This window comes from Microcaecilia unicolor, chromosome 5 (genome assembly GCF_901765095.1).
Source record: "Microcaecilia unicolor chromosome 5, aMicUni1.1, whole genome shotgun sequence".
In the NCBI taxonomy this organism is placed as follows: Eukaryota; Metazoa; Chordata; class Amphibia; order Gymnophiona; family Siphonopidae; genus Microcaecilia; species Microcaecilia unicolor.
This window is the reverse complement of record NC_044035.1, coordinates 76,441,907-76,464,329: the sequence shown is the minus strand read 5'-3', so window position 1 is coordinate 76,464,329 and position 22,423 is coordinate 76,441,907. Positions and strand designations below refer to the sequence as shown.

The 22,423-nt window shown below is 41.5% G+C and overlaps 1 protein-coding gene across 2 annotated transcripts in view; it reads right to left on the bottom strand.

Annotated features, from left to right (window-relative positions):
- Window positions 1–6,563: 6,563 nt before the first annotated feature.
- The window catches only part of CCNJ (cyclin J), a 39,981-nt gene continuing 24,121 nt past the window's right edge, over window positions 6,564–22,423 (bottom strand). For both annotated transcript variants that reach the window (XM_030204812.1, XM_030204813.1), the window contains exons 4-7: window positions 20,660–20,870; window positions 16,764–17,063; window positions 16,518–16,677; window positions 6,564–8,305 (exon numbers count right to left, since the gene is read on the bottom strand). In XM_030204812.1, coding sequence (XP_030060672.1) covers window positions 7,906–8,305; window positions 16,518–16,677; window positions 16,764–17,063; window positions 20,660–20,870 — 1,071 coding nt within the window. In that variant the 3' untranslated portion in view covers window positions 6,564–7,905. The remainder of the gene's footprint in view (window positions 8,306–16,517; window positions 16,678–16,763; window positions 17,064–20,659; window positions 20,871–22,423) is intronic.

Genomic DNA, 22,423 nt, shown 5'->3' with positions numbered 1-22,423 from the left:
AATGTTTGCCTGGACGTTGCCCATCCCTGTTATATGAACTGCTGAGTGCACCAGCAGGTGCAACTTCACCAATGCACGCAGCTCAACTGACTCCAGGGAGACCTCTGCACTCCTGGTAGCTCCCTGTCTGAAATAAGCCACAGCCATGATGAAGTTAAACACACACACTGCTGGACCCTGAGGAGGAAGGGAAGCAAGGTCAGATAAATAGCTGTTGCTTCCAGGAGATTTCCTGGGCTGATCATCACCTCTGAGATTCAGATCTTTGGTGACCAATTCAGCAGGTCCAAAGGAACTTCCCTCAAGATGGTGTGCAACTCTAGGTGACCCTGTATTCATGGGATGGGGATGGAATTTGATAAACCACCTCAGAAGCTTCAGTGGGACTTAAACCTGGTTCCCCTGATTCTCAGGCTTCTGCACTATTCGGCTACTCCTCCACAGACAGGAGCTGAACCTTGAACTGCAGAGGCAAGAAGTGGGCCCTTGCTCATAGAACAACTTCTAGGGTCGTAGGCATTGAACTGAGCAACTGCAGGTAATTCCAATTTCTGTAGCTGGTAGAACACAGAAAGTCCTAAGCTTGCTTGCTCAAGTTTGCACAAGGAGGACTGACCCAAAATGGATACTGAATCTTACCCCCAGATACTTGAGGACTTGCACTGCTTCCAAGGGACTCTTGGTAAAATTTAGCAGAGGCTCTGCAGAAAGATATCAGTCAATTGTCAAGGTAAGGATGCACTCCAATTCCTTCTTTGTGAAGGAATTCCACAGCTATGATCATTACCTTGGTAAAGATCCAAGGGATTGTGGCCAGGTTAAATAAGAGTACTATGAACTGAAAGTGCTCACCCAGGACACAAAACCAAGGAAGTGCTTGGGAGCATATCAAATAGCCATATGGAAATATGCCTCTGAAAGATTGAGAGAGGCCAGAAACGCTCCAGGTCAGATTACTGAGATCGCCATACTACCTCCAGGACCCATTGATCAGAGGTAACATGTATCCACTCCCAGTGAAAAAGGTGCAACCTGGCTCCAAATAGTTCTATTGAATCTGCTAGGGAGCCCTTGGACCCTCCAGCAGGGTTTCTAGAGGGTGAGGAGCCTGAACTACCCAGCCTTCTTGCCCCTCAAAAATCTGGCCTTTCTGCACTAAGCATGAAAGGAACTCTTCTTATTATAATGGGACTAGCCCCGGTCTCTAGGCTGAATGCTCTTCACAAGATGCCCTGGAGGACAACCCCCTGACCTTCGAAAGTCTTTGAGGGCTGGCTTCCCTCAAATCCTTATTCTTCTCCAGATCTTCACCAAAGAGCAGATAGCCATATAAGGAGAGTTTGCTAAAGCGCTCCTTAGAGGCACCATCAGTTGACCAATTTTCAAGGCAGACTCTGCTACCACCATGGGAATTGAAAGTACCTCCAACACCTGGTCTGTAAGAGAGGACAAGGACAACTCCTCTTGACAAAACAAGCACATTAGCCCAGAGGCTTTGTCAGAACAGGCCTCTTCAGACACTGGAGATGATCTCTTGTAGGGGAAATCACCCTGGGGAAAAAAACAAACAAACAAACTTATCCACTCCCCCAAACACACTCATCAAGAAGGATGGGGAAACCCTGGATGGACCAGCAGCTCCTGCCACCTCCAGGGACCACGGATGCTTTGTCTGGAAGCTATGGGTGAGTTTGACAGTGATGGGGACCTGGGGCAATTGGTAGGGGCACTTACTAAAAAATCATGGGTAGGTGGACAGGGGAAGCAGGGAGTAACTGAACAACATATACAGAAAAGGTTGCAAGATAAAAAGTTTCTGAAAAATTTGAAGTCAGTTGTGAAGCAATTGGATAGGGAGAAAAGATTGCAGAGAACAGTGGTGTTACAGTTTTGGGAATCAGATTCTTTAGACTCAGTGGAGGCTTTTTCATCTTCAGAGTCCAAGGATGAGGAACATGCTATGGATTTAATTCAAGAGGTGCCAGTCAATGCTGTGTTGCACGAGGAGCAAGTGTCCCATAGAGGGCATATTCTCTGTGCTATTGCCCCATTGGATTGCCAGGTGCCTAAGAAACTGAAGAGGAAAATCTTGCAGGGCAAATATGTGGACCTATTTTTCTTACTGACTAGAAATGGTGAGAATAGGGACCATAAGAAAAGTGAGTCTAGTAAAGATGAGAAGAGAAAAAAGCTCTCAAGTCGCTCTATCCATTTTTAATTGGATTTTGGCTTTTCATGTGTACTTCAATATTTCACGAGAGGCAAAACATATATCTGGGTCTCTACTTGGACTTGATCCTTTGGGCCTATAGCACTTTTGGAGGATGGTCATGGCTCAATTATGATACGCAATTTCGAAAAGGCCTAGCAAAATACAAGGCCGATGCCTGGGGATTCCGTGATGTAGACATGTGGCTGCCTGAAATGAAACATGCAAGACAATCAATGCCGAAGACAGGGTTTAATGTTAGTGTGCCTTCTCAGATTGAGGGGGGGGGGGGGGGGGTTCTCTGGGGTTGTCTGTGGGAGGACCAAATTACAGTAATCAGGCTCTGGGTTTTAAAGGTGCTGCAGTAGTCCCTGAGTGGAGTGGGCAGACTCCTCATCCTTGTTTCCATTTTAATGCTGGGCACTGGAACCATCCATCACGTTTTGCAGAGCTGCTCATCCTACTTTTTGATGCACAATGGCAAGTGCAAATGTCAGCAGAGCCCAGAATACACAACCTAGTTTTGAGGACTGATCGGGCATGCTTCTGCAAGGCTCTGGTCCCCATTAAATTGGAGGCATTGGGCACATAGCTCTGCATTTATCCTGATTGGGACATGGTGGGTTTTTTTATGATATGGGTTTTATTTTGGGTTTGTCATTCCTTATGCAGATCCTCCACTGGCTTATCACTGTGCTAATGTTCCATCTGTTTCTGTTCATTAGCAGATTGTGCAGGATAAGATTCCACCTTTAACAAAATAACAATTTATATCAGTTTTTAAGCATTGTTTGTATCAGTGTGGTCTGAATCCTCAGCAATATAGCACTCATTCTTTCTGTATTGAAGCTGCTGCTGCAGCAGGGGAGCAATAACTGAACTGAGTGAAATGTTGGCACTCATGGAAATTTTGGGGGCTATGTACAGCTGTGAGGGACTGGATGGTATAAAGAAGAGCACTTCCTCACTGATGGTGCAGTTCAGCCTCCAGAGTAGGTGGTGCAAGTCTCTCAAGGCCAAGTCAGAAGGATGGGGCTCAGATCAGGCTGAAGTTGAGTGGCAGTAGGTGCTCCCTCCCTGCATGGCCACGTGGTAAGTGAAATCTTACGAGAGGAAATCCGCCAGGAAAGCGGAGAACTCAAATGCCCCACGGTAAAAACAATAGTGTAAAAGAAGTGGGAGAGCGAGCAAGGATACCAGAAACTGGAGGTTGTTCGATAATAAATAATTTTATTAATAATTTGAAGACTAGACACAAGGTCGTGTTTCGGCCGTCAGGACTAGTGGCGGGATCTACAAGAGATAGGCGAAGGGATTTGATAACTTAAGTCTTCCACGTTTTCTCTCTTCTGAACTGCGATGCTCGACAGGCTTCCTTGGGGGCTCCGACTTTTCACGTTGTTCCTGTTCATGTATACTGCTGTTTCCCAGAATCCAGACTACAATGTTACGTCTGAAGGATTATCTTCAACGTTATTTTGCAATATTTTGCCCTAGAGTCAGCTGTAAGATTTTAAAAGGTTTGTCGTCACCATTGCTACGCAGCACTGTGCAAAGCAGACTCCTGATGCAGGCCTGACGGCCGAAACACGACGTTGTGTCGAGTCTTCAAATTATTAATAAAATTGTTTATTATCGAACATCCTCCAGTTTCTGGTATCTTTGGTCGCTCTCCCACTTCTTTTACACAAGTGAAATCTTACCCCATGGTCATTTCTTTTTTCAGCATTTTTTTACCCACTGCGGTAAAAAGGGCCTTAGTGCACAACAAAAACAGCCCCCGCTGCTAGCAAAGGGCCCCTCCGTTTATTCTTTTGAACAAGAGCTATATGGTGAGATGAAAGGCGTGCGTGCAAATGCCAATGTTATACTATCATTGAGTTTGAGGAACAAAAGGTGCTTGTAGGCTGTGATCTTACTAGATGAATAATTGTTAACATGCTCTCAACAGTTCATCTACTATGTTATCTTTGTTACTGGCCCTTTAAAACAAAAAGTTATAATAATCAAAACTAGAGCAACAGTGTTTTAAAATTCACACAACAGGTTTTATTAGAAAAATAACAAAAAATGAATAACATCTATTCAGATTCCTTTATTGTGGAATTTTGTGGTTAAGCTCTTGTTCTAAGTTTTATCATATAAAAGACACAAATATGTTGATTCAATATAAACCAAATTACTGTACAAATTGAACAATGGACTTCAGTAGGTCCTTATTTTAAATAACATTTGAAAATCAATTCACACTGCAAACTTTTCATTGAATATATACTGTTAGAAAGGAAAAAAAAAACCTTTAATGCTGCATAATAAATAATAAAAAGTAGAATACTTTTTTTTTTTTATTGAAGTCCAATGCTTTAAAATGCAATAGCTGAGTAAAATTCTGTAGAAAATAGTCATATTTTGACATTAACTGGTTACTTCCCTTCACTGTCCCACTATGCTCCCCCCCCCCCCCCCCAAAGTTTCCAGTGTTAATTAGCTATCTAATTTTTTAATGAAAAAAAAAATTAACATGATAGGGTTAATAGTACTTCACAAAATTTATGCCACGAGGTTTGTAGCAGTCATGAATTACAATAGAAGTTAACCATTATAAAGTATTTTACACATTGAAAATTGACAATGTTTTACTTTTTCAAGCTCTGGTCTATCATAAGACCTTACATTCATAGTGTTATCGAGGTAGGTAGATACTGAAGTCGTGAGACATTTTTTTTTCTTCTCAGACCTAAAAATGTTAATTCTCCATTATCACAAAACCATGTCACAGTCTAGTGACATCCCCTCTCTAAGCAGAAGAATCCTGGCTCTTCGAGGAAAATGTGGTGAAATCTCCAATATTATGAGTGACTGAAATTTTCCATGTCAAGTTTCAGGGGGTTTTACTACAAATCTACAATTGTGATCCAATAAGCTCTTATCCAAATTAAGGCAAGGCTTGTGATCAGGATCATGGATTAAGATTTTTTTGGTTTGTTGTTAAAAAAAAAAAGTTGAATTTAATAAATCATTTCAAATTCATTCTCTGTGTAAGTTTTTGGCAGCTAAACAAAACTACCAGTAGACACAAAATATATTTGTTGCATTTATCTTCGCACACAAATGGAAAATGCTCTGTTCATGTGCCCAAAAGGATATTGTGTGACTTGCAACCCCCAAAAATATTCCTGATAAAGTACCCAAATAAAAGGAAAAGAATTCAATATCTTCCAAAGTACGTCTGCTCCATGTTCTCCATCAGAGCACAAAACCAAAAGGAGGAATAATTAACAAAAAAAACAAAAAAAAAAAACACTGCAGCCAATGTTCTTTGACCAAGCACTGTAGCCATGTTAAATAATGCATATTAATACTTTCTTTCAAAGGCGAACTTAGCCCTTCCCTCAACTACAACTCCATTAGAAATATTTACTACTTCATCACAAATGTTTGATAGAACCCTGTGTGTCTTAATATCGTGATGGAATCTATTTAATAAAGTATGGTAAGATTTTGCAGTTACCAATACTTAACCAAAAATGAAACATGATAACAGCAAAACCTGTGCAATTAACTGGATATTTCCAACATTTTGGCATTCAGTTAACTCAGAGAAAAAATTATTTAATGTCCGTTTAATAACAGGCAATAACATGTAGCCAATTGCATTGCATTATCTACCATGTCAACATTTAGGACCCCTTTTGCTAATGCTTAATGTAAGCTAATGTGCTAGCACACACACTGCTGATTCTATTCTTATGTGGCAGATCGTTTTTACTAACTTTACTTTCTTAATGTGCAATATCTTCCTGTACCTTAAGATATAGCCTCAGCATATTCTCTACACCTTACCACATTAGCTATTAAAGTACTGCATTAATTGTTTGCACATGTTAATTACTATTAGAGGGCCACCGAAACCAAATCTATGACTGAAATTCATAGCCGAGTTTTGGCCAAAACTGTAACCGACCACTGATTCTCTACTCAGTGCTTTGGTCCTCCTCGCTGAGCAGGAGAAGCACTCCTCCCAACCCCCTCTACTCCCAGCTGTAGCCCCTCTCCAGGCCTCCTTAAAATCACTGGTAGTCTAGAGACAATCCTGTTGCTCCTGTCAATGCCAGCTTTGCAGTCAAAATGGATGTCACGGCCTCCAGAAGCTGTCTTGTGAAACTGCAACTAGAGGTTGCTGCAGCCATTTTGACTGCAAAGCTGGCACGGGCAGGAGTGACTCCTCTTCCAGCTACACCACTAAACCATCAGCAATTGTAAAGCAGACTTGGGGAGGAGGGGGGGGGGGGGGGCTATGGGACACAGCACTAAGTTTTAGTTTCAGCCAAAAAAAAAAGATGCACTGGTATTTTTGGCCAAAACTGAAAAAAGGCTGAATATGAATTTCAAGCCCGTTTTGGTGCTAAAACCGAAATTCAGTAGGCCTCTAATTACCATGTTAAAGCTAATTCAGTTTAGCAAACAGAAGTGTGTGAGAAGAAGGAATTAAGACAAAAGCATAGGGTCTAAGTGCCCAGGAAACATATCACATTCTAGGACCCCACAATTGCCATTCCAAAAATGAACTTATACAGGATGGGCTACAAAATGCTGCAATTAAATACCCTTATTGGTGCTCATGGATACAGGGACAATTTTCTGACTGCTAGACTTTCGCATGTAAGAGCAAAACAAGATTTTTTTTTAAAAAAAAAAGGAAAAAATGCACCTTTTCAAAAATTAAAAACAAAACACAAGAAACCCAAATCCACCTCATTTTTAAAGTTTACTGTATGCCACCTACAAACAGTAGTTTGTATACTTGACAAAAACTGTAGCTATCTAATACAGTTTGCTTTCATCTCTTCCATTAAGATAATTACTACCATTTTTAAATTCTGTAGTTAGCGTCCTTAAAAGTAAAAGTCATCACACCTGACAATTCTGAACAGTGTCATGCGGCAGAGAACAGGTTTCTCAAGATACAGCTTTGGTACTCTACATGGCAACCACCCTAAACAAAAATATATTCGCAGTTACTAAAAATGTACACCAGCAGCACAGAAAATTACTATAATAGCATTTCCTGAGTTAAGGTAAAGCATCTCATATTTGGAGCAACAGTTTGTTTCTATTTTATGAGGTATGTTAAAAATGTTACCCAAAATAATTACGGTTAACCCTGCCAAAGTTTCTCTTAGTTAACGTCAGACTCTCATGAGATATATACTGTAGTTAATAGCATTCTAGTGATGCTTTATACACAAGGTTCCCCATTCCTGAGGTGCAGCATGCATACCTGCATGCTGAGAACAGTCGCCCAATTGTCTGTACTACAGAAAATGAAAATGCTTTTGCCATGAGTGTTACAGTAACATATATTGCATTTGCAAGGATTAATACTTTGTTTTCTTCTTCTAAAATTCATAACACAACAAGTCTGGAGAAAGATGCCATTTCTGAAAACCTAGGCATAAACAAAAAAATAAAACACAAAACAAAACCACAGTGCACATGTACTGAAGTGCTTCAAGTTGTTGCCAGTGCTATCATATCATGTTTTTCATGTAAATGCATTAGTTGTTTTCATTAAAGAGCTTGAAACACTGTTCTATGCCTGAAAAAAAAGGGTTTTTTTTTTGTTCTTGTTTTAGAATGTAGCACTCACAAAATACTATAAAAAGGTTTGACAAAGTGACTCATGTTTGTATGCATCACCTCTCAAAGCAAGGAGCAATACAGGAATAATGTCCATTTACCTGGTAACTCCTATTGTATGAGACACCAATACATGGTTTCATTTCTACTGGAAGAGCCAGTGACATGCTAGTCCCAGTCTGTATCTGTGCTCGAGCGTGAACACTGGCTTGCAAGCCAGCAGAACAAGTCTGCAATGGAAAAGATGGCGTGTGGTCCGTTGACACCATTTGTGGACAACCTTGCTGCTGAGAGGTTGCGTGGTGAAACTGTAGTTGAGCTTGATGGGGTGTATGTAGATACTGTGACACATGAGCCTCTTGAGCCTGAGATGAAGTCTGAAGTACACACTGTATAGATGGATGTCCAACTTGTCCCTTTTGCTTGCTTGCTTCTTTTACGTCATTATCGTGTGCACTAAAAATAAACGTACAAAATAAAAGCTATTTCAACAGCACATTTAGGGGGTCTTTTACTAAAGATTAGCTTGAGTTATCTGCAGCTGGGCCCATTTTATTCCTATGGGCCCTGCTGCAGATAAGTTAATCTTTAGAAAAAGACTCCCTTAAAGAGCCCCTTACCCTCTACATTTTCATCAACCCCCTAACTTAAATTGTTCCTAGATGGAAAGCCACCATCATGTTATATCTGTACTCATGAAGCTGAATTTAAGAATTACCATATGAAAAGGTCTTTATCCTGTTTCCACCAATCCAGGTCACAAGAACCCAGAAAGATCCCAAAAGGACAGATCCATTGCTTCTTAAACCTAGAAACACTAGCTCCCCAAGTCAACCTGGCTAATAATTGTTTAATCCCCCTAGAACTTGTCTAAAACCATTTTAAGTCTAACTATGGGGCCCTTTCACCAAAGCGTTGCAAGTCAACTTGGGGCTTGCTGCGCAGCAGTTCACTCTTGGAGGAGTCTAGCGGTAGTCCTGAACTCCACCACACACCACTGCTGGCACTAGAAAATATTTTTGTATTTTCCAGTGCCAGGCTACCATGGGGAGCCCTTACTGCCTCCTAAATAAGAGGCAGTAAGGGCTCTCCCAGGAAATGACCATATGGCACAGCCATTTCCTTCCTTAGAAAACAAAAAAAAGGCCTTTTACCAGCGTGTTAAAAGGGGGCCTCGGCGCACAGTAAACCTATGCACCAACGCCACTGTTAGGCCCCTTTTATCTCCACTTGGTTAAAAAAAGGAGTCCTATGTTAACTGCTTTCACCACATCTTTCAGGAACAAATTCCACACTTACTGTGGATTGAATGAAGCCAAAATACTTCCTCTAATTAGTTGTTACCTATTAACTTCATGGTGTGTCCTCCACATTTAGTACAGTTTGAAAGTGTAAATAACTTTCAGAGAACAGAGAAAAATGTAGGCAGATAAAGACTAAATGGCCTATCCAGTCTGTTCATCCATGCCATTTACTCTTCCTATTCATGCTCTCTAGTCTAGATGTTGTTATAGACCTCTATAATATTTGCTCCTTAGCTTTCTTCTCCAAACTGAAGAGCCCTAACCTCTTTAGCATTTCTTCATAGGCCCTTTATCATTTTCATCACCATTCTCTGAACCTTTTCAAGTTCTGCTATATCTGTTTTGGGATAAAACGACCAAACTGCATACAATACTCAAGGTGTGTTAATACCACAGAAGGACAGGAACAGACGACTATCATTCTTGCTACCACTTAGCATTTTATGTGCATACTGAACATTTCAATGCACTTTCCACAATGGTGCCAAAATTTGTTCCCTATGTAGTTTATAGTTTGACTAGCCGTTGAGCCCGTAAAAACGGGCTGGTATTGGGGTTTTCCTTCCCCCTCCCTCCCCCCTCCCCGCGAGGTCGCCACCGCTACCGTCCCCCCCCCACCCCCGGAGTTGCCGCCATCCCTCCATCTGGCCTGGGCCTTCTCTCTGCTACTAAACTTACACATTCATTCGCCGGTACGCAGCACGCACATCAGCTGAGCTGCCATCGGCCCTTCCTTCTCTGCCTGTGTCCCGCCCTCCTGTGACATAACGTCAGCGAGGGCGGGACACAGGCAGGGAAGGAAGGCCGACGGCAGCTCAGCTGATGTGCGTGCTGCGTTCCGGCGAATGGATGTGTTAGTAGCGGAGAGAGGGCCAGGGCCGTGTGGGGGGGAGGAACGGTAGCAGCGATCTCAGGCGGGCGGGCGGGGGGAGCAGTATCAACCTCGGCGGTGCAGTTTTCCTCTCTGTCCCGCCCTCGTCATCACGTATTGATGCGGGGGCGGGACAGAGAGGGAAGTCTCTACTGCGCATTTGCGAGTGAGTCGGTCACTCGCCGTTTATATGTTTGATACTTTTCAACGCTGAATTTCACCTGCCATTTAGATGCCTGCTCCTCCTGTAGTATCTCACAATCTGCATACGATTAACTAGCTTTCAGCAATTTGGTGTCATCTGCCAATATAATCAGCTTACTTGATTCCTTTTCCAGATCATTTATACAGGTCCCGGGATACTCATCTTTCAGTTTCTGGCTTAAAACCTGAAACTAAGATCAATATGACTACCCTGAAATCCCTCAACTCTCAGAATTGGCAAAGAAAACAAAGGTTTTGTAATATGAAGTATATCGTCTGCAAATTACAATATTTAAAAAATCTGGACTGTTCCACCTCACCTTAAAATATCAGGGTTATATCTGGTCTTATAAGCCAGGGGCTCCAAGAACAGAACAAAAAATAGGAGGCAATGAAGACAACCTTGCCTTGTGCCGTTCTGCAGCAGAAAAATACAACACTGGCCTCCTTTTAGTTAGAGTAGGCACAAGAGCTAGAAACACTAATATTGAAACTCGATAGTCTTGTTTCATTTTATATATAATGAAACAACCTACTGCCAGATAGTCTATTGTAACCTACTGAAGATCAATTTCCTTCCTGTGGGCTAAAGGCCACCTAAATTCTCTGGTTATCTTAGTTTCTGCAAAAAGGTCTGAGCTTTTCCACTTAAATTATTCCCCTCTTATCTGAATCATGTCCCAGTACTTGGATCGGTGAGCTAAACACAAATCAGTCATTGATGGGGCAAGTAGGTTTCGTAAAGGAAATTTGGCAAGGCCACCATTTATCCGTTTCAGACTCTTCCAATTAAAGGTCCTGAAGATAAATCTTTTAGTAAAATATAGAAAAAGTTGAACAGATATATATGGAATAAAACAATCCACAAGTGTCTCAGAAAAAAAATAGCCATTGAAAACCACTTTGGGACGGGGAGGGTGTTATGACAATAGTTACAGATTTTAAACTTTTTTTTATACATACCTAAAAAAAGGGGGGATAATCTTAATAGCAGACAGCACCAGAAGAATCTAATTTCCACTACAACCTATAGCTTACAAAAGGATGTTGAAGCTGTTTCTAATCCCTTTATTAGAGGGTTTCCCATACCGAAGTCTCTTTCTGGCTGGAAAGATGCACATCCTTTATACACATACATTTTACCACAGATTTCCTTCTAGGTAAGAGTGATCACACATTCTGATGGTGGGAGAGTAAAAACTAACTAAATAAAAAATTATGAGGTGCAATACTATTAAAAAAGTTGTCTTAATTCCCCCCCCCCCCCCCATTGACTTCATATTTATTTGTTGGGTTTTATTAACGTCTTTTATGAGCAGAGTCATCCAAGGCAGTATACAGGAGATTTGGTGGAGTATCCAAATGTCAAGTGACATTAAGATGTTATGACTAGGTCAATACATGAGGAACCACCCCCCCCCCCATCCAAAAATGCTCCTTCTGCTCTGCCTACACTGACATGCCACATAGAACTGAGAATTATTTCCACACCAGGCTCAGTGCCCTTACAAGATATAAGATCCAGCAGTTTGATGCTATTTGGGAATCTTATGTTTCCTAGGACACCAAACCAATTAAAGAGAGATCAACAAGCCAACAGAGAAAACTTTTATATTAATCACTTTTTTTTTTTGCACATTGAGGAAGGAGAGATGCAGTTGTATGCCTCATCAATTAAAAACTTTGATTTAGCTTTTAAGTTTATTCCGTAGGTGAAGGAGGGGAAAAGGGTAGGACTGGGTCACAGTTCAATGCTCATATTGACATGTTTAAATGGATCTTTGATAGAGATGTTACGTATACAATCTTTTTGTATATTAAAGATGATCCAATAAAAATCAAAATAAAGTGTGGCGGGCAGTGGAGTGGGGTTGCCTGGCAGGGCAGCAATTCTGGCAGAGTTACCCAGTGAAGGTTTTGGGGCATTTCACTTTCCCTTCTCTATCAGGGCACCCAGAGCTGAACTAAAATTCTTTCCTGTATTCCCCTGAGGAAGCAACCTAAACACTAACCCAGTGGACCTGGGCTACAAACCAAGTGAGGCTCCAGTGCTCTGCCTGCCTCTGGTGTCCTGCATGTGAAATGAGGAGCATGTCTGAGAATACTACCCTGAGTTTTCCCTCAGGTACAAAAGGTAAGCTATGTAAGCATTGAACAGAAACAGATTTACATCTGTAGGTGCTACAACAGGCTCACAAATACCTTGAAGACTTGACTGTCATGACCGATGAACAGTAAGCGAAAGGAAACACCTGGGCTTACACAATTTAGTCTTCACTTGCTAACCTCTATTTGCCAATATTGAAACCTAGACCTTAGAATAATTAGCTATCAATTGGAGAACTGCACGGGAATCCCATGGGGTTCCTGCGGGGACGGAAATAATTCCTGCGGGGTTCCCGTGGAAGTGTAAGCTGCACCTGCGCCAGCCTCTTATCTACCAAGTACCAAGTTCTTTGAGTCCTGTCTCCTCCTCCTCGCTTTAACAGAACAAATGCGGAAAGTCTTCCATTAAGGAGGAGGTAGAGAGACAAATGATGACGGAATTCAAAAAGGCATGGGATGAACACAGAGGATCTCTAATTAGAAAATGGAAGTTATAAAAAAACAACCTTAAATGGCTGCACGTGTGTGGATGTGTCAAGTGATGCTTAGATGGCGACTCTGGATGTGATGAACTAGGGCCAATACCGAGCAGACATGTATGGTTTGTGTCTCATATATGGCAATCTGGTTTAGGATGGGCTGGAAAGGGCTTAGACAGTAACTTCAGTGGCTGGAACATGAGGACAGTGCTGGACAGACTTTTACGGTCTGTGTCTCACAAATGAGAAGATGATGAGTAGACTAGAGTGGGCTTCGACGGCAACTCCAACAGTTGGAACATAAGGATAGGGCTGTTAGTACACACACGAGTGGGCCACGGTCATGTCAGCAAGTGACACGCACAACTTAGTTACATGCATTGCACGGCACACTTAGGCATGCCAACTTACATCAGCCATTGACATGTAAAATTTGGCATGCTAATGCGGCTTTGTACTCAACAATGGCTTATGTATACCTAAGCATTGTTACAGAATTGGCACCAAGTATGCTCCATTGGTGCCAAGTTATAGAACGCCCCCCCTAATGTTTTTCCGATTTAAAAAAAAAAAAAAAAAAAGTTGCTTAACATGGCTTTTATTTCCCTCTTACCCACTATGATCAATCCTAATGTTTTCATCGGGCAGAACAGTACATTCCAAGAAGCTTTTACAAATGGAAAAGAGGAAATAAGAGTACCACAACTCTTTACAAAAAGTTCACATTACTCTGGTAAAGAGAAACTTAAAAACAACAACAAAAGCAGCTTACTAAAGGGAGTCTTTTACTAAGCATGTTTAGCTTGCGGTAGAAATCAGCTGGTGGTAAACGCTGAGACGCCTATTATATTCCTATGGGTGTCTCGGCATTTACCACCAGATAATTTCTGCCGCAGCTTAGTAAAAAGACCCCCTAAAAGCAGCAGCAAGGTATCTATGTTCCAAAGATAAAACTACTTTGGGATACTGGTGGGAAGATGAGAGATATAGGAGATGAGAAAGTGCAAAACAAGATCAAAATATAAGTTAGTGATCAGAGGAAAAGGAAAGCCAAGAGGTAGCCAAGGTTAAATACAGGTCAACTCCACAAAAGAAATAAGCAAGACAGAAACAAAAGTCCAGCAGTGTAGCGAGATCTGTACATTTCTCTTTGTAAACATCCTTAAATAATGGGGGAAAAGGAAAAATGTGGAAGTTTGATAATGGTCGGGTAAGGGAAAAAATAGAAAGAGGGGGAAACTGAAATGAACAAAGTGAAAAGGGCAGAAGTGTTGGCAAACCAAGGAATATTGCTAATTATTTAATATTGTGCATTTTGGTAAATATGGTAGGTGAAATGCAGCTGAAGAAATGATGGATGTGATTTAATCAAATATTTGAAGTGCTGCCATTATGTGAAGATCCCCAGTTACATCCCCTCTGCTCCATGAGAAGATTGGGGCCAAGGCTGGGTTGAAGAGGTTGTTATCTAATGGTGACACCAGATTCCAGAAGCAGCCCTGGTGTATGCCCTTCGCCCAAGACTTGTTTATTTTTATATAAGATTTCTTATGTACCATCTGCAAGCACATAAAACACAGATGTGGATAACTGCAAATGGCATGGACTACTGAAAGAGGAGGACAGTACATTCAGCTGGTGGAAACTGCTAAAAAACCTCCCAAAATAAACAAAACACACACAGTATTTCACACAGACAACGCGCACAGGATATATGGTGACCTTGTACAGGAATGGTATCATCAGATATGATCATTAGGGAACAACCTTAGTACAAATGGAAGGTTTATAGCACCATGGCTGGTAATATTGATTACTTAACAGATGTCATTGCTAAAATGTTGTTCTATGTCTCTATAGGACAGCTGTGACCTATAATTCTAAATCCTAAAATTGTGTTCTACTCTAGAATCTGGCAGTGGTTCTCAAATCTGTCCTGGGGGCTCTCCAGCCAATCAGGTTTTCAGGATATTCACAATGAGACGGTAGAGGCAGTTCATGTATATAAAATAATGAGTGGAGTGCAACAGGTGGATGTGAAGCGTCTGTTCACGCTTTCCAAAAATACTAGGACTAGGGGGCATGTGATGAAACTACAGTGTAGTAAATTTAAAACAAATTAGAGAAAATGTTTCTTCACCCAACGCGCAATTAAACTCTGGAATTCATTGCCGGAGAACCTGGTGAAGGCGGATAGCTTGGCAGAGTTTAAAAAGGGGTTAGACGATTTCCTAAAGGACAAGTCCATAAACCACTACTAAATGGACTTGGGAAAAAATCCACAATTCCGGAAACATGTATAGAACAACATGTATAGTAGTGTACATTTGGGAAGCTTGCCAGGTGCCCTTGGCCTGGATTGGCTGCTGTCGTGGACAGGATGCTGGGCTCGATGGACCCTTGGCCTTTTCCCAGTGTTGCATTACTTATGTACTTATGTAAATCTCTCATTTTTATTCGTTGTGGATATCCTGAAAACCTGACTGGCTGGGGTGCCTTCCGGACCAGGTTTGGGAACAATTGATCTATGAAACAAAAAGGGTGTAGAGACAAGTACTTTCTCCTATCAGCCTTAAATACTTCCCTAAAATTAATGTAAACATTTTCAGCTTTGCACTATCCCCCCAATATTCAAAACTATTTAACCAGCCAGGAACAGCACCTGGCTGATTAAATACCTCTTAACTGGTTATCCAGTGATATTCAGTAGGGGATAGTCAGTTATCCCCCACTGAATATTCCCTGTTAGCGCCTAGGAGATAACCGGCTATGTACGTTGCATGATATAGCTTGCTATTCCCGAATAATCATTCTGTATCTGGCTATTGTAAGTGGCCAAATTGGGCCACTTAAATAGCTAGTATATCTTTAGCCAGTTTAAAGTTAACTGGCTACCTTTGAATATTGACTTAGAAGGTTAACTTTAAACCTCCAATTCAATGCTGATCACCGGAAATGGCCTGGTACTAAATATCCAGGATGATGACTGCAGCAGTTAGCCAGGCTCCCTCCCATTGTCTGAATATTGGCCCCTATGCACTCAGAGAAAATAACTACCTGGAAACATATGTTGCTATTAAGTTACATTGGCATGAATGGATGGTTCACAGAAAATATTTCTTCACTCAACATGTAATTAAACTCAAATTTGTTGCTAGAGAATGTAGTAAAAGCAGTTAGCTTAGCAGGGTTTAAAAAAGGTTTGGGTAGCTTCCTAAAAGAAAAGTCCATAAACCATTATTAAAATTGACTTGGGAAAATCCACTGCTTATTTCTGAGATAAGCAGCATAAAATGTATTGTACTGTTTTGGGATCTTGCCAGGTACTTGTGACCTGGATTGGCCACTGTTGGAAACAGAGCTTGATGGACCTTCGGTCTGGCCCAGTATGGCAATGCTTATGTACTTATGTAGGGAGGTAGCATTCTCTTAACTAGAGAAGACATGGCCACAAGTCATTAAAACAAAATCACAAAGACAAAACATAGTACATTTCAATCCAATTTTAAAATTTACTGGACATGAAAGCCCAGGAGAATTCTCCCTCTGTGAAGTAAGCCATGAACTCTACTGAAGACTTTTGTGAGAAAACCTGTATTGGATTTTTTTCTCATCTTAAAAACTTTAGCAATGCCTTTTTGTAGGCACTGAAATTCACATTACTTTTGACTGAAAAAGAAAATAAAAACAAAACAGTGACTTACATTAACAGTCGCTCTATACAAGGTACAACAAAATCCCAAGAGTATGCAGTAAGACGATGCAGTCTAGTTGGCCACGCTGGGGAGAGTCGAAGGATAATCCTAGAAGCAGCTATACATGCAGCCGCCACTAAAGACGGGGCATAATTTAAAAAGATATGATCTGTGGGAAAATTAACAATCAGTTTATATAGAATCTAAAAGGCTCATCCAGAACTAAACACACACACATTTAGCCATGTACCATACCTTGCAAAGATACTTCCAGGAAGTAGTCTGCATACTTCGCCATGTATAGCTTTGTCTTTTCTAAAGATACCATTGGCCATCCATCATGAAGATCAGTCTCATGAACAGCAATAGAAAGATAGTATTCAATGAAATGGGCCGCAGTTGGAAGACAGAGGTTCCACTGAAATGTCTCTAGCAGCAACAGCTCCATATGCAGCAAGTTCTGTTTTGTTAGTACCAAATTCATGTTCGTCATGCATCCCAAGCTGTTGAGCTGCTCCAGTTTAGGTACGTGATCTTCTTTTTCCTCAAATTTACCTTAAAAATGAAGATAGCTGACAGATTAAAAACTACGTTGAATTGTAAGTTATGTATTTTTGGAATCTGCCTAGTTAATAGAATATAAATTGACTGTAAATTGAAAGAAAAGAACAGTATTGAGTTTTACATCTTTAAAGAGGATACCAATAGTACACACATATTTAGCCTCAAAGTCTAAAATACCCAATCTTTAGATCAAAAGGTGATGTAAGTGATTAGAACATTCAAATTTAACAGCGAGGCTGAATAATCATTTTTTAAGGCTGTGAAAAAATGGAGTAGAGAAGTAGCCTAATGGTTAGTTTAGTGGACTGCGAACCAGGGGAACCAGGGTCAGTTCCCACTGCTGCTCCTTGTGACCCTGGGCAAGTCACTTTGAGGGACATTTTCGATATGACGTCTTAAGTCTTGACTTTGGACATTTTGCAAAAAAACGTCCAAAATCTGAATAGGAAAGAAGGTCATTAAAAAAAAAAAAAAAGAAAAACATATTTTTTGGGAAAAAAAAATTGAATATGTACAATGTAGAAAATCAATCCCTTGGGATGTAGGAGGAGCCAGCATTTTTAGCAGACTGGATCCCCAGACATCCCAGGAGAGCAATGGGGCACCCTACAGGGCACTTCTGTGCACTTCATAAAAATGCTACCAGGTACATATCTCACCTTTGCTCCCTTATCTTGTCCCCTAAGCCCTACAAAACCCACTCAAAACCTACAGCCCCCCCCCCCCCACTGTACAGCACTATAGTAGCCCTTATGGGTGAAGGGGGAAACCTATATGTGGGTACAGTAGGGTTTTGGTGACTTTGGGAGGGATCAGAGTTTCCACTATAAGTGTGACAGGTAGAGGGAGATAGTGACCTGGGTCCCCCACGCCATAATACACTGCACTGACCACTACACTACTCCAGAAACCTGCATAAAGACCTGGCTATAACATCTGAGGTTGTCATATAGGCTGGTAAGTCATATTATTCTTCACATTTTTAGGGGGGAGGGGGTTATCCCCGATTCCCTCCAGTGGTCATATGGTCATTTAGGGCACCTTTTTGTGCCTTATTCTTTATAAAAACAGGTCTAGCTGTTTTGTTCCATTATGGCTGAAAAATGTCGTAAGTCTTCGGAATGCCCAAATCCTGCCCTTAACATGCCCTCGACACACCCCCTTGAAATTGCAAACATGATAGAAAAACATCTGAAAATATAGGTTTCAGAAATACATATTTGGACGCTTTTGTGAAAAAAACGTTCAAATGCTGCCTTATGCCAGTTCTTAGACTTTTTTCTTTTGAAAAGAAGCTTCTTTACCTCCTATTGCCCCAGGTACAAAAAAGAAAAAACAACCACCTTATATTATGAACCCACTAGGGACAGAGGAAGTACATTAAAATCTATGGTCCATGAATAATGGTACATGAGGGCTTTACACAGTGCTATTATGACTCCTGAATTGCTGATTGGACAATAAACCAGGGGCGTAGCCAGACCTCGCCAGGAGAGGGGCCACAGCCCTAGGTGGGGGGCACTGTTTAGCCCCCCCCCACCGCCACCCCCCCAGCCGACGCCAACGCCACATTGCACCCCCTCCAGCCGACCCCCTTTGAACCCCCCCCCCCCGCCACCAACCCTCCCCTGCCGTCGCCGCCCCGCCACTTTCAAGTACCTTGTTGTTTGCTGGCCCTGCCAGCCGAGAATCTAGTTCTGCAGCGCCGGAGTAGTGCTTTCATTGAATGAAGGCGCTACTCCGGCGCTGCAGAACTAGATTCTCGGCTGGCGGGGCCAGCAAACAACAAGGTATTTGAAGCGGCGGGGCGGGCGGTGACGGCGGGTTGGTGGCGGGAGGGGGCCAGGGCCAACTCTACGGGGCCCCAGCCCCCTCATGCCTCACGTAGCTACGCCACTGCAATAAACCACGGGCCATGTTTATTAAACCACTTTAGGCGCGCAAATTTTAGCGTGTGCTAAAAATTAGCGAGCGCTAACGATAGAGACACCCCCAGGAATATAATGGGAGTCTCTATCATTAGCGCACACTAATTTTTAGTAAACAGGGCTCCAAGAAAGCTGTTTCTATTAGAAATACAGAAATATATTTTAGCAATATGGATGCAATTTTTCTCTTCATTACTTTCATTAAAAATATATACTTTTTCATTGCATATCAACTAAATTAACATCTTCTGAAAAGAGGAAATCTTGGGGGCTGATTATCTACTAGAACCTAAATAGCTAAATCTTTACCATATTTACAGTCCTCCCACCACTCACCTATTTAGCCCATGTCTATCCTAGTAAGTAGTGTGAAGGTGCTCTGGGTTCAGAGCAGGAGCTGCAGTTTTCATGACAGCAATTCTGTGATTTGCCCACTCAGTCCCTGCAGTAGTTCTGTTCCCTCTGGCAGGGTTTTTTTATGAACAGGAAACCTCCAGAAGGAGGAGCGAGGCAGTCATACGGATGACTCACAAATTTTTCAGCAATTGCTATCCCTGGGAGCAGTCAAATCCAAAAGCACTCTGCACACTTCTGCTAGAGCAGAAATCAGCTGAGTGAAATGACACAGCTGTTTCTTTAACTAGTAAATGCCATGCATACTTTGCACACAGTATTTTAGAGGGTCAGTAAATATGTCCTCTGTTACAAAGAAATATTTTAAAAGATGGATTAGGAGCATAAATGAGTACGATTACACAAATGGTCTTGCCTAAGTCTCAAGCTGCTGCCTCTATTCAACCTGTATTCAGAGTATAGCCGATTTGTGCACTTGGGCAGGGCTTGGGCCTATCTTTTAACTTTCTTAAAGTTTGTTTCACATACATAACTGGAAAATCTCTATGGTTTTTTTTGTGCCGTGTTCTGATCTAATAAAAAAAATTAATTAATGAGCATGATTTAAAGGGAAAACAACAAAAACTTTCCTTGAGTTAGAGGGTTTCTAATACAACCATTCTTAACATCTTGAAGAATACAGAGAATGTAATGTATAGACTGATTTTTGTTGGACTCCATTCATATTCCTTGTAATACATAAACGAGGGTTAAAAAAAAAAAGGTAAAAGGATTTCAATAAGTTTATGTATAGATCTACTCAGGGCTTAATTTGTAGTCAAAAAGAAATTTGAACTGTGAAACCAGGGGAGGGGTCAAGTGGGCTAGGAGAAGAAGCAACAGGAGAATAGTGGTTGGATTAGGGGGCCTGTTTTCTATTCCTGGTATACCTCCTCCCCTCCTTTGCCATGCAGGCTCCCTGAAAGAGAGGGGCCGGAGTGGAGTTGCTCTAAAAAGAAGTGGTGAATCTGCATTCCAGGCTGTTCCTCCAGACATCAAGCCTTGCATGTACTCTGTAATGTCTGCCCCCTCTAACTGATGAGGGGCATTACAGGACAAATACATGACTTCGTTATACATTCATAAACAATATATTGACCTATAGTTAAGAGAATACAGAGAACAGAACATGACAGCAGATAGATTGCCAAGTCCATTTACAATAAACAAAACCAAAAATGTTTAATCTTTTCACAGCTACAGCTCACATTAGGCTTTATAGAAGGTTGTCTGGCTTGGCTTTCCTCCACTCACTCATATACTCACTTGCTAATAATAAACAGGAAAGGGCCACTACATGTAACTGCTGAACTGAGATGTCATATCGGTCCATAAACAGGTCCAGTAGGTATACAGCGAGATGCCGTGCAGCAGGACAGAGCTTGAAACGGTTGCTCACAATAGCAATTAGGTCCGCAAAGTATCGCCTTAGGTTTAACTGAGGAGACTGTCCTTTATAGGGCGGCAGCTTCAGCTCCTAGGAAGGCAGCAAATTATTCATACAACAGGGGATTGAAAGAACACATTTGATAGGTTTTAAATAGACACATACAAAACACACACTGTTGTAAAAACTGGAGAAAGAGTTTAAGATACTAAACATGAAGAAAGAAGGGTGTCCACAGGATAAAGGTTCAATTTTCATAAACCATAACAAGAAAGTGAACAAAATGTATGTTCGTGTACCATTTGTCATTCAGACAAAAGATTCTGTAAAAGTTAATATCCCAGTAACAATATCCAAAAAGCTTTGTTTTGTTACGAGCAGCGCACAATAATCGCTTTGTGCTCTTCCCATAATAAAACAAAAGGTTTTGGAAATGACTTAAAACCAATTGGCAGAAGAGACAATAGGGACAAGAAAAAAAAAAAAATCCTAAGGCAAGTAGATCCTTAAGATTAAGGCTTCAACTGCAGTTTCACCCAGAGGGCTGCTTCAGAGAAGAATAATTCTCAAGTGGCCTAGTGGTTAGGGTGGTGGACTTTGATCCTGGGGAGCGGAGGAACAGAGTTCGATTTCCACTTCAGGCACATGTAGCTCCTTGTGACTCCGGGCAAGTCACTTAACCCTCCATTGCCCCAGGTACAAATAAAGTACCTGTATACAATATGTAAGCCGCATTGAGCCTGCCATGAGTGGGAAAGCGCAGGGTACAAATCTAACAAAAATAAAATAGATACTATTTGAGATTCTACATGGAATGTTGCTATTCCACTAGCAACATTCCATGTAGAAGGCTTCTGTTTCTGTGAGTCTGACGTCACAGAAGCAGAAGCCTGCGCGGCCACATTGGTGATCTGCAAGGGCCAACTTCTACATGGAATGTTGCTAGTGGAATAGCAACATTCCATGTAGAATCTCAAATAGTAGCAACAGTGGAGGAGTGGCCTAGTGGTTAGGGTGGTGGACTTTGGTCCTGGGGAACTGAGGAACCGAGTTCGATTCCCACTTCAGGCACAGGCAACTCCTTGTGACTCTGGGCAAGTCACTTAACCCTCCATTGCCCCATGTAAGCCGCATTGAGCCTGCCATGAGTGGGAAAGCGCGGGGTACAAATGTAACAAAAAACAAACAAACAAAAAAAAAGTTTCAGTATTACACTAGTTTTGACATTATGTGGTTATTGCTACTTGTGAATTACATTTTTGAAAAAAAACATTGCTTTAGAGACAGTATGCTAGAATTACACTCTACCTTTCCCCTAGGTGACCTGTGGCAAATTGTACTAGAAGATATAAGTTAAGGCAAAGGGGGGGGGGGGGGGGGGGGGGAAGGTGTGTTAGGAGTCCACAGGTCAATCTTCTTTTACTATTTTACTTTTATCAGAGGTCATTTACCCCTTTTTCTTTCACCTGTTATTTCTGCAGCAGCCACTGAAAATGTTTCTTTAACTTCAAATAATTCTAACTATAAGAAGCTGTAATGATAAAGGGCCTCTCATTAAGCCATGCTAGTGGTGCCCGTGCGGCCCATTCAAAGTTAAGTGGATTTTGTCAGCATTGCCACACCGGAAGTGCTAGTGTAGCTTC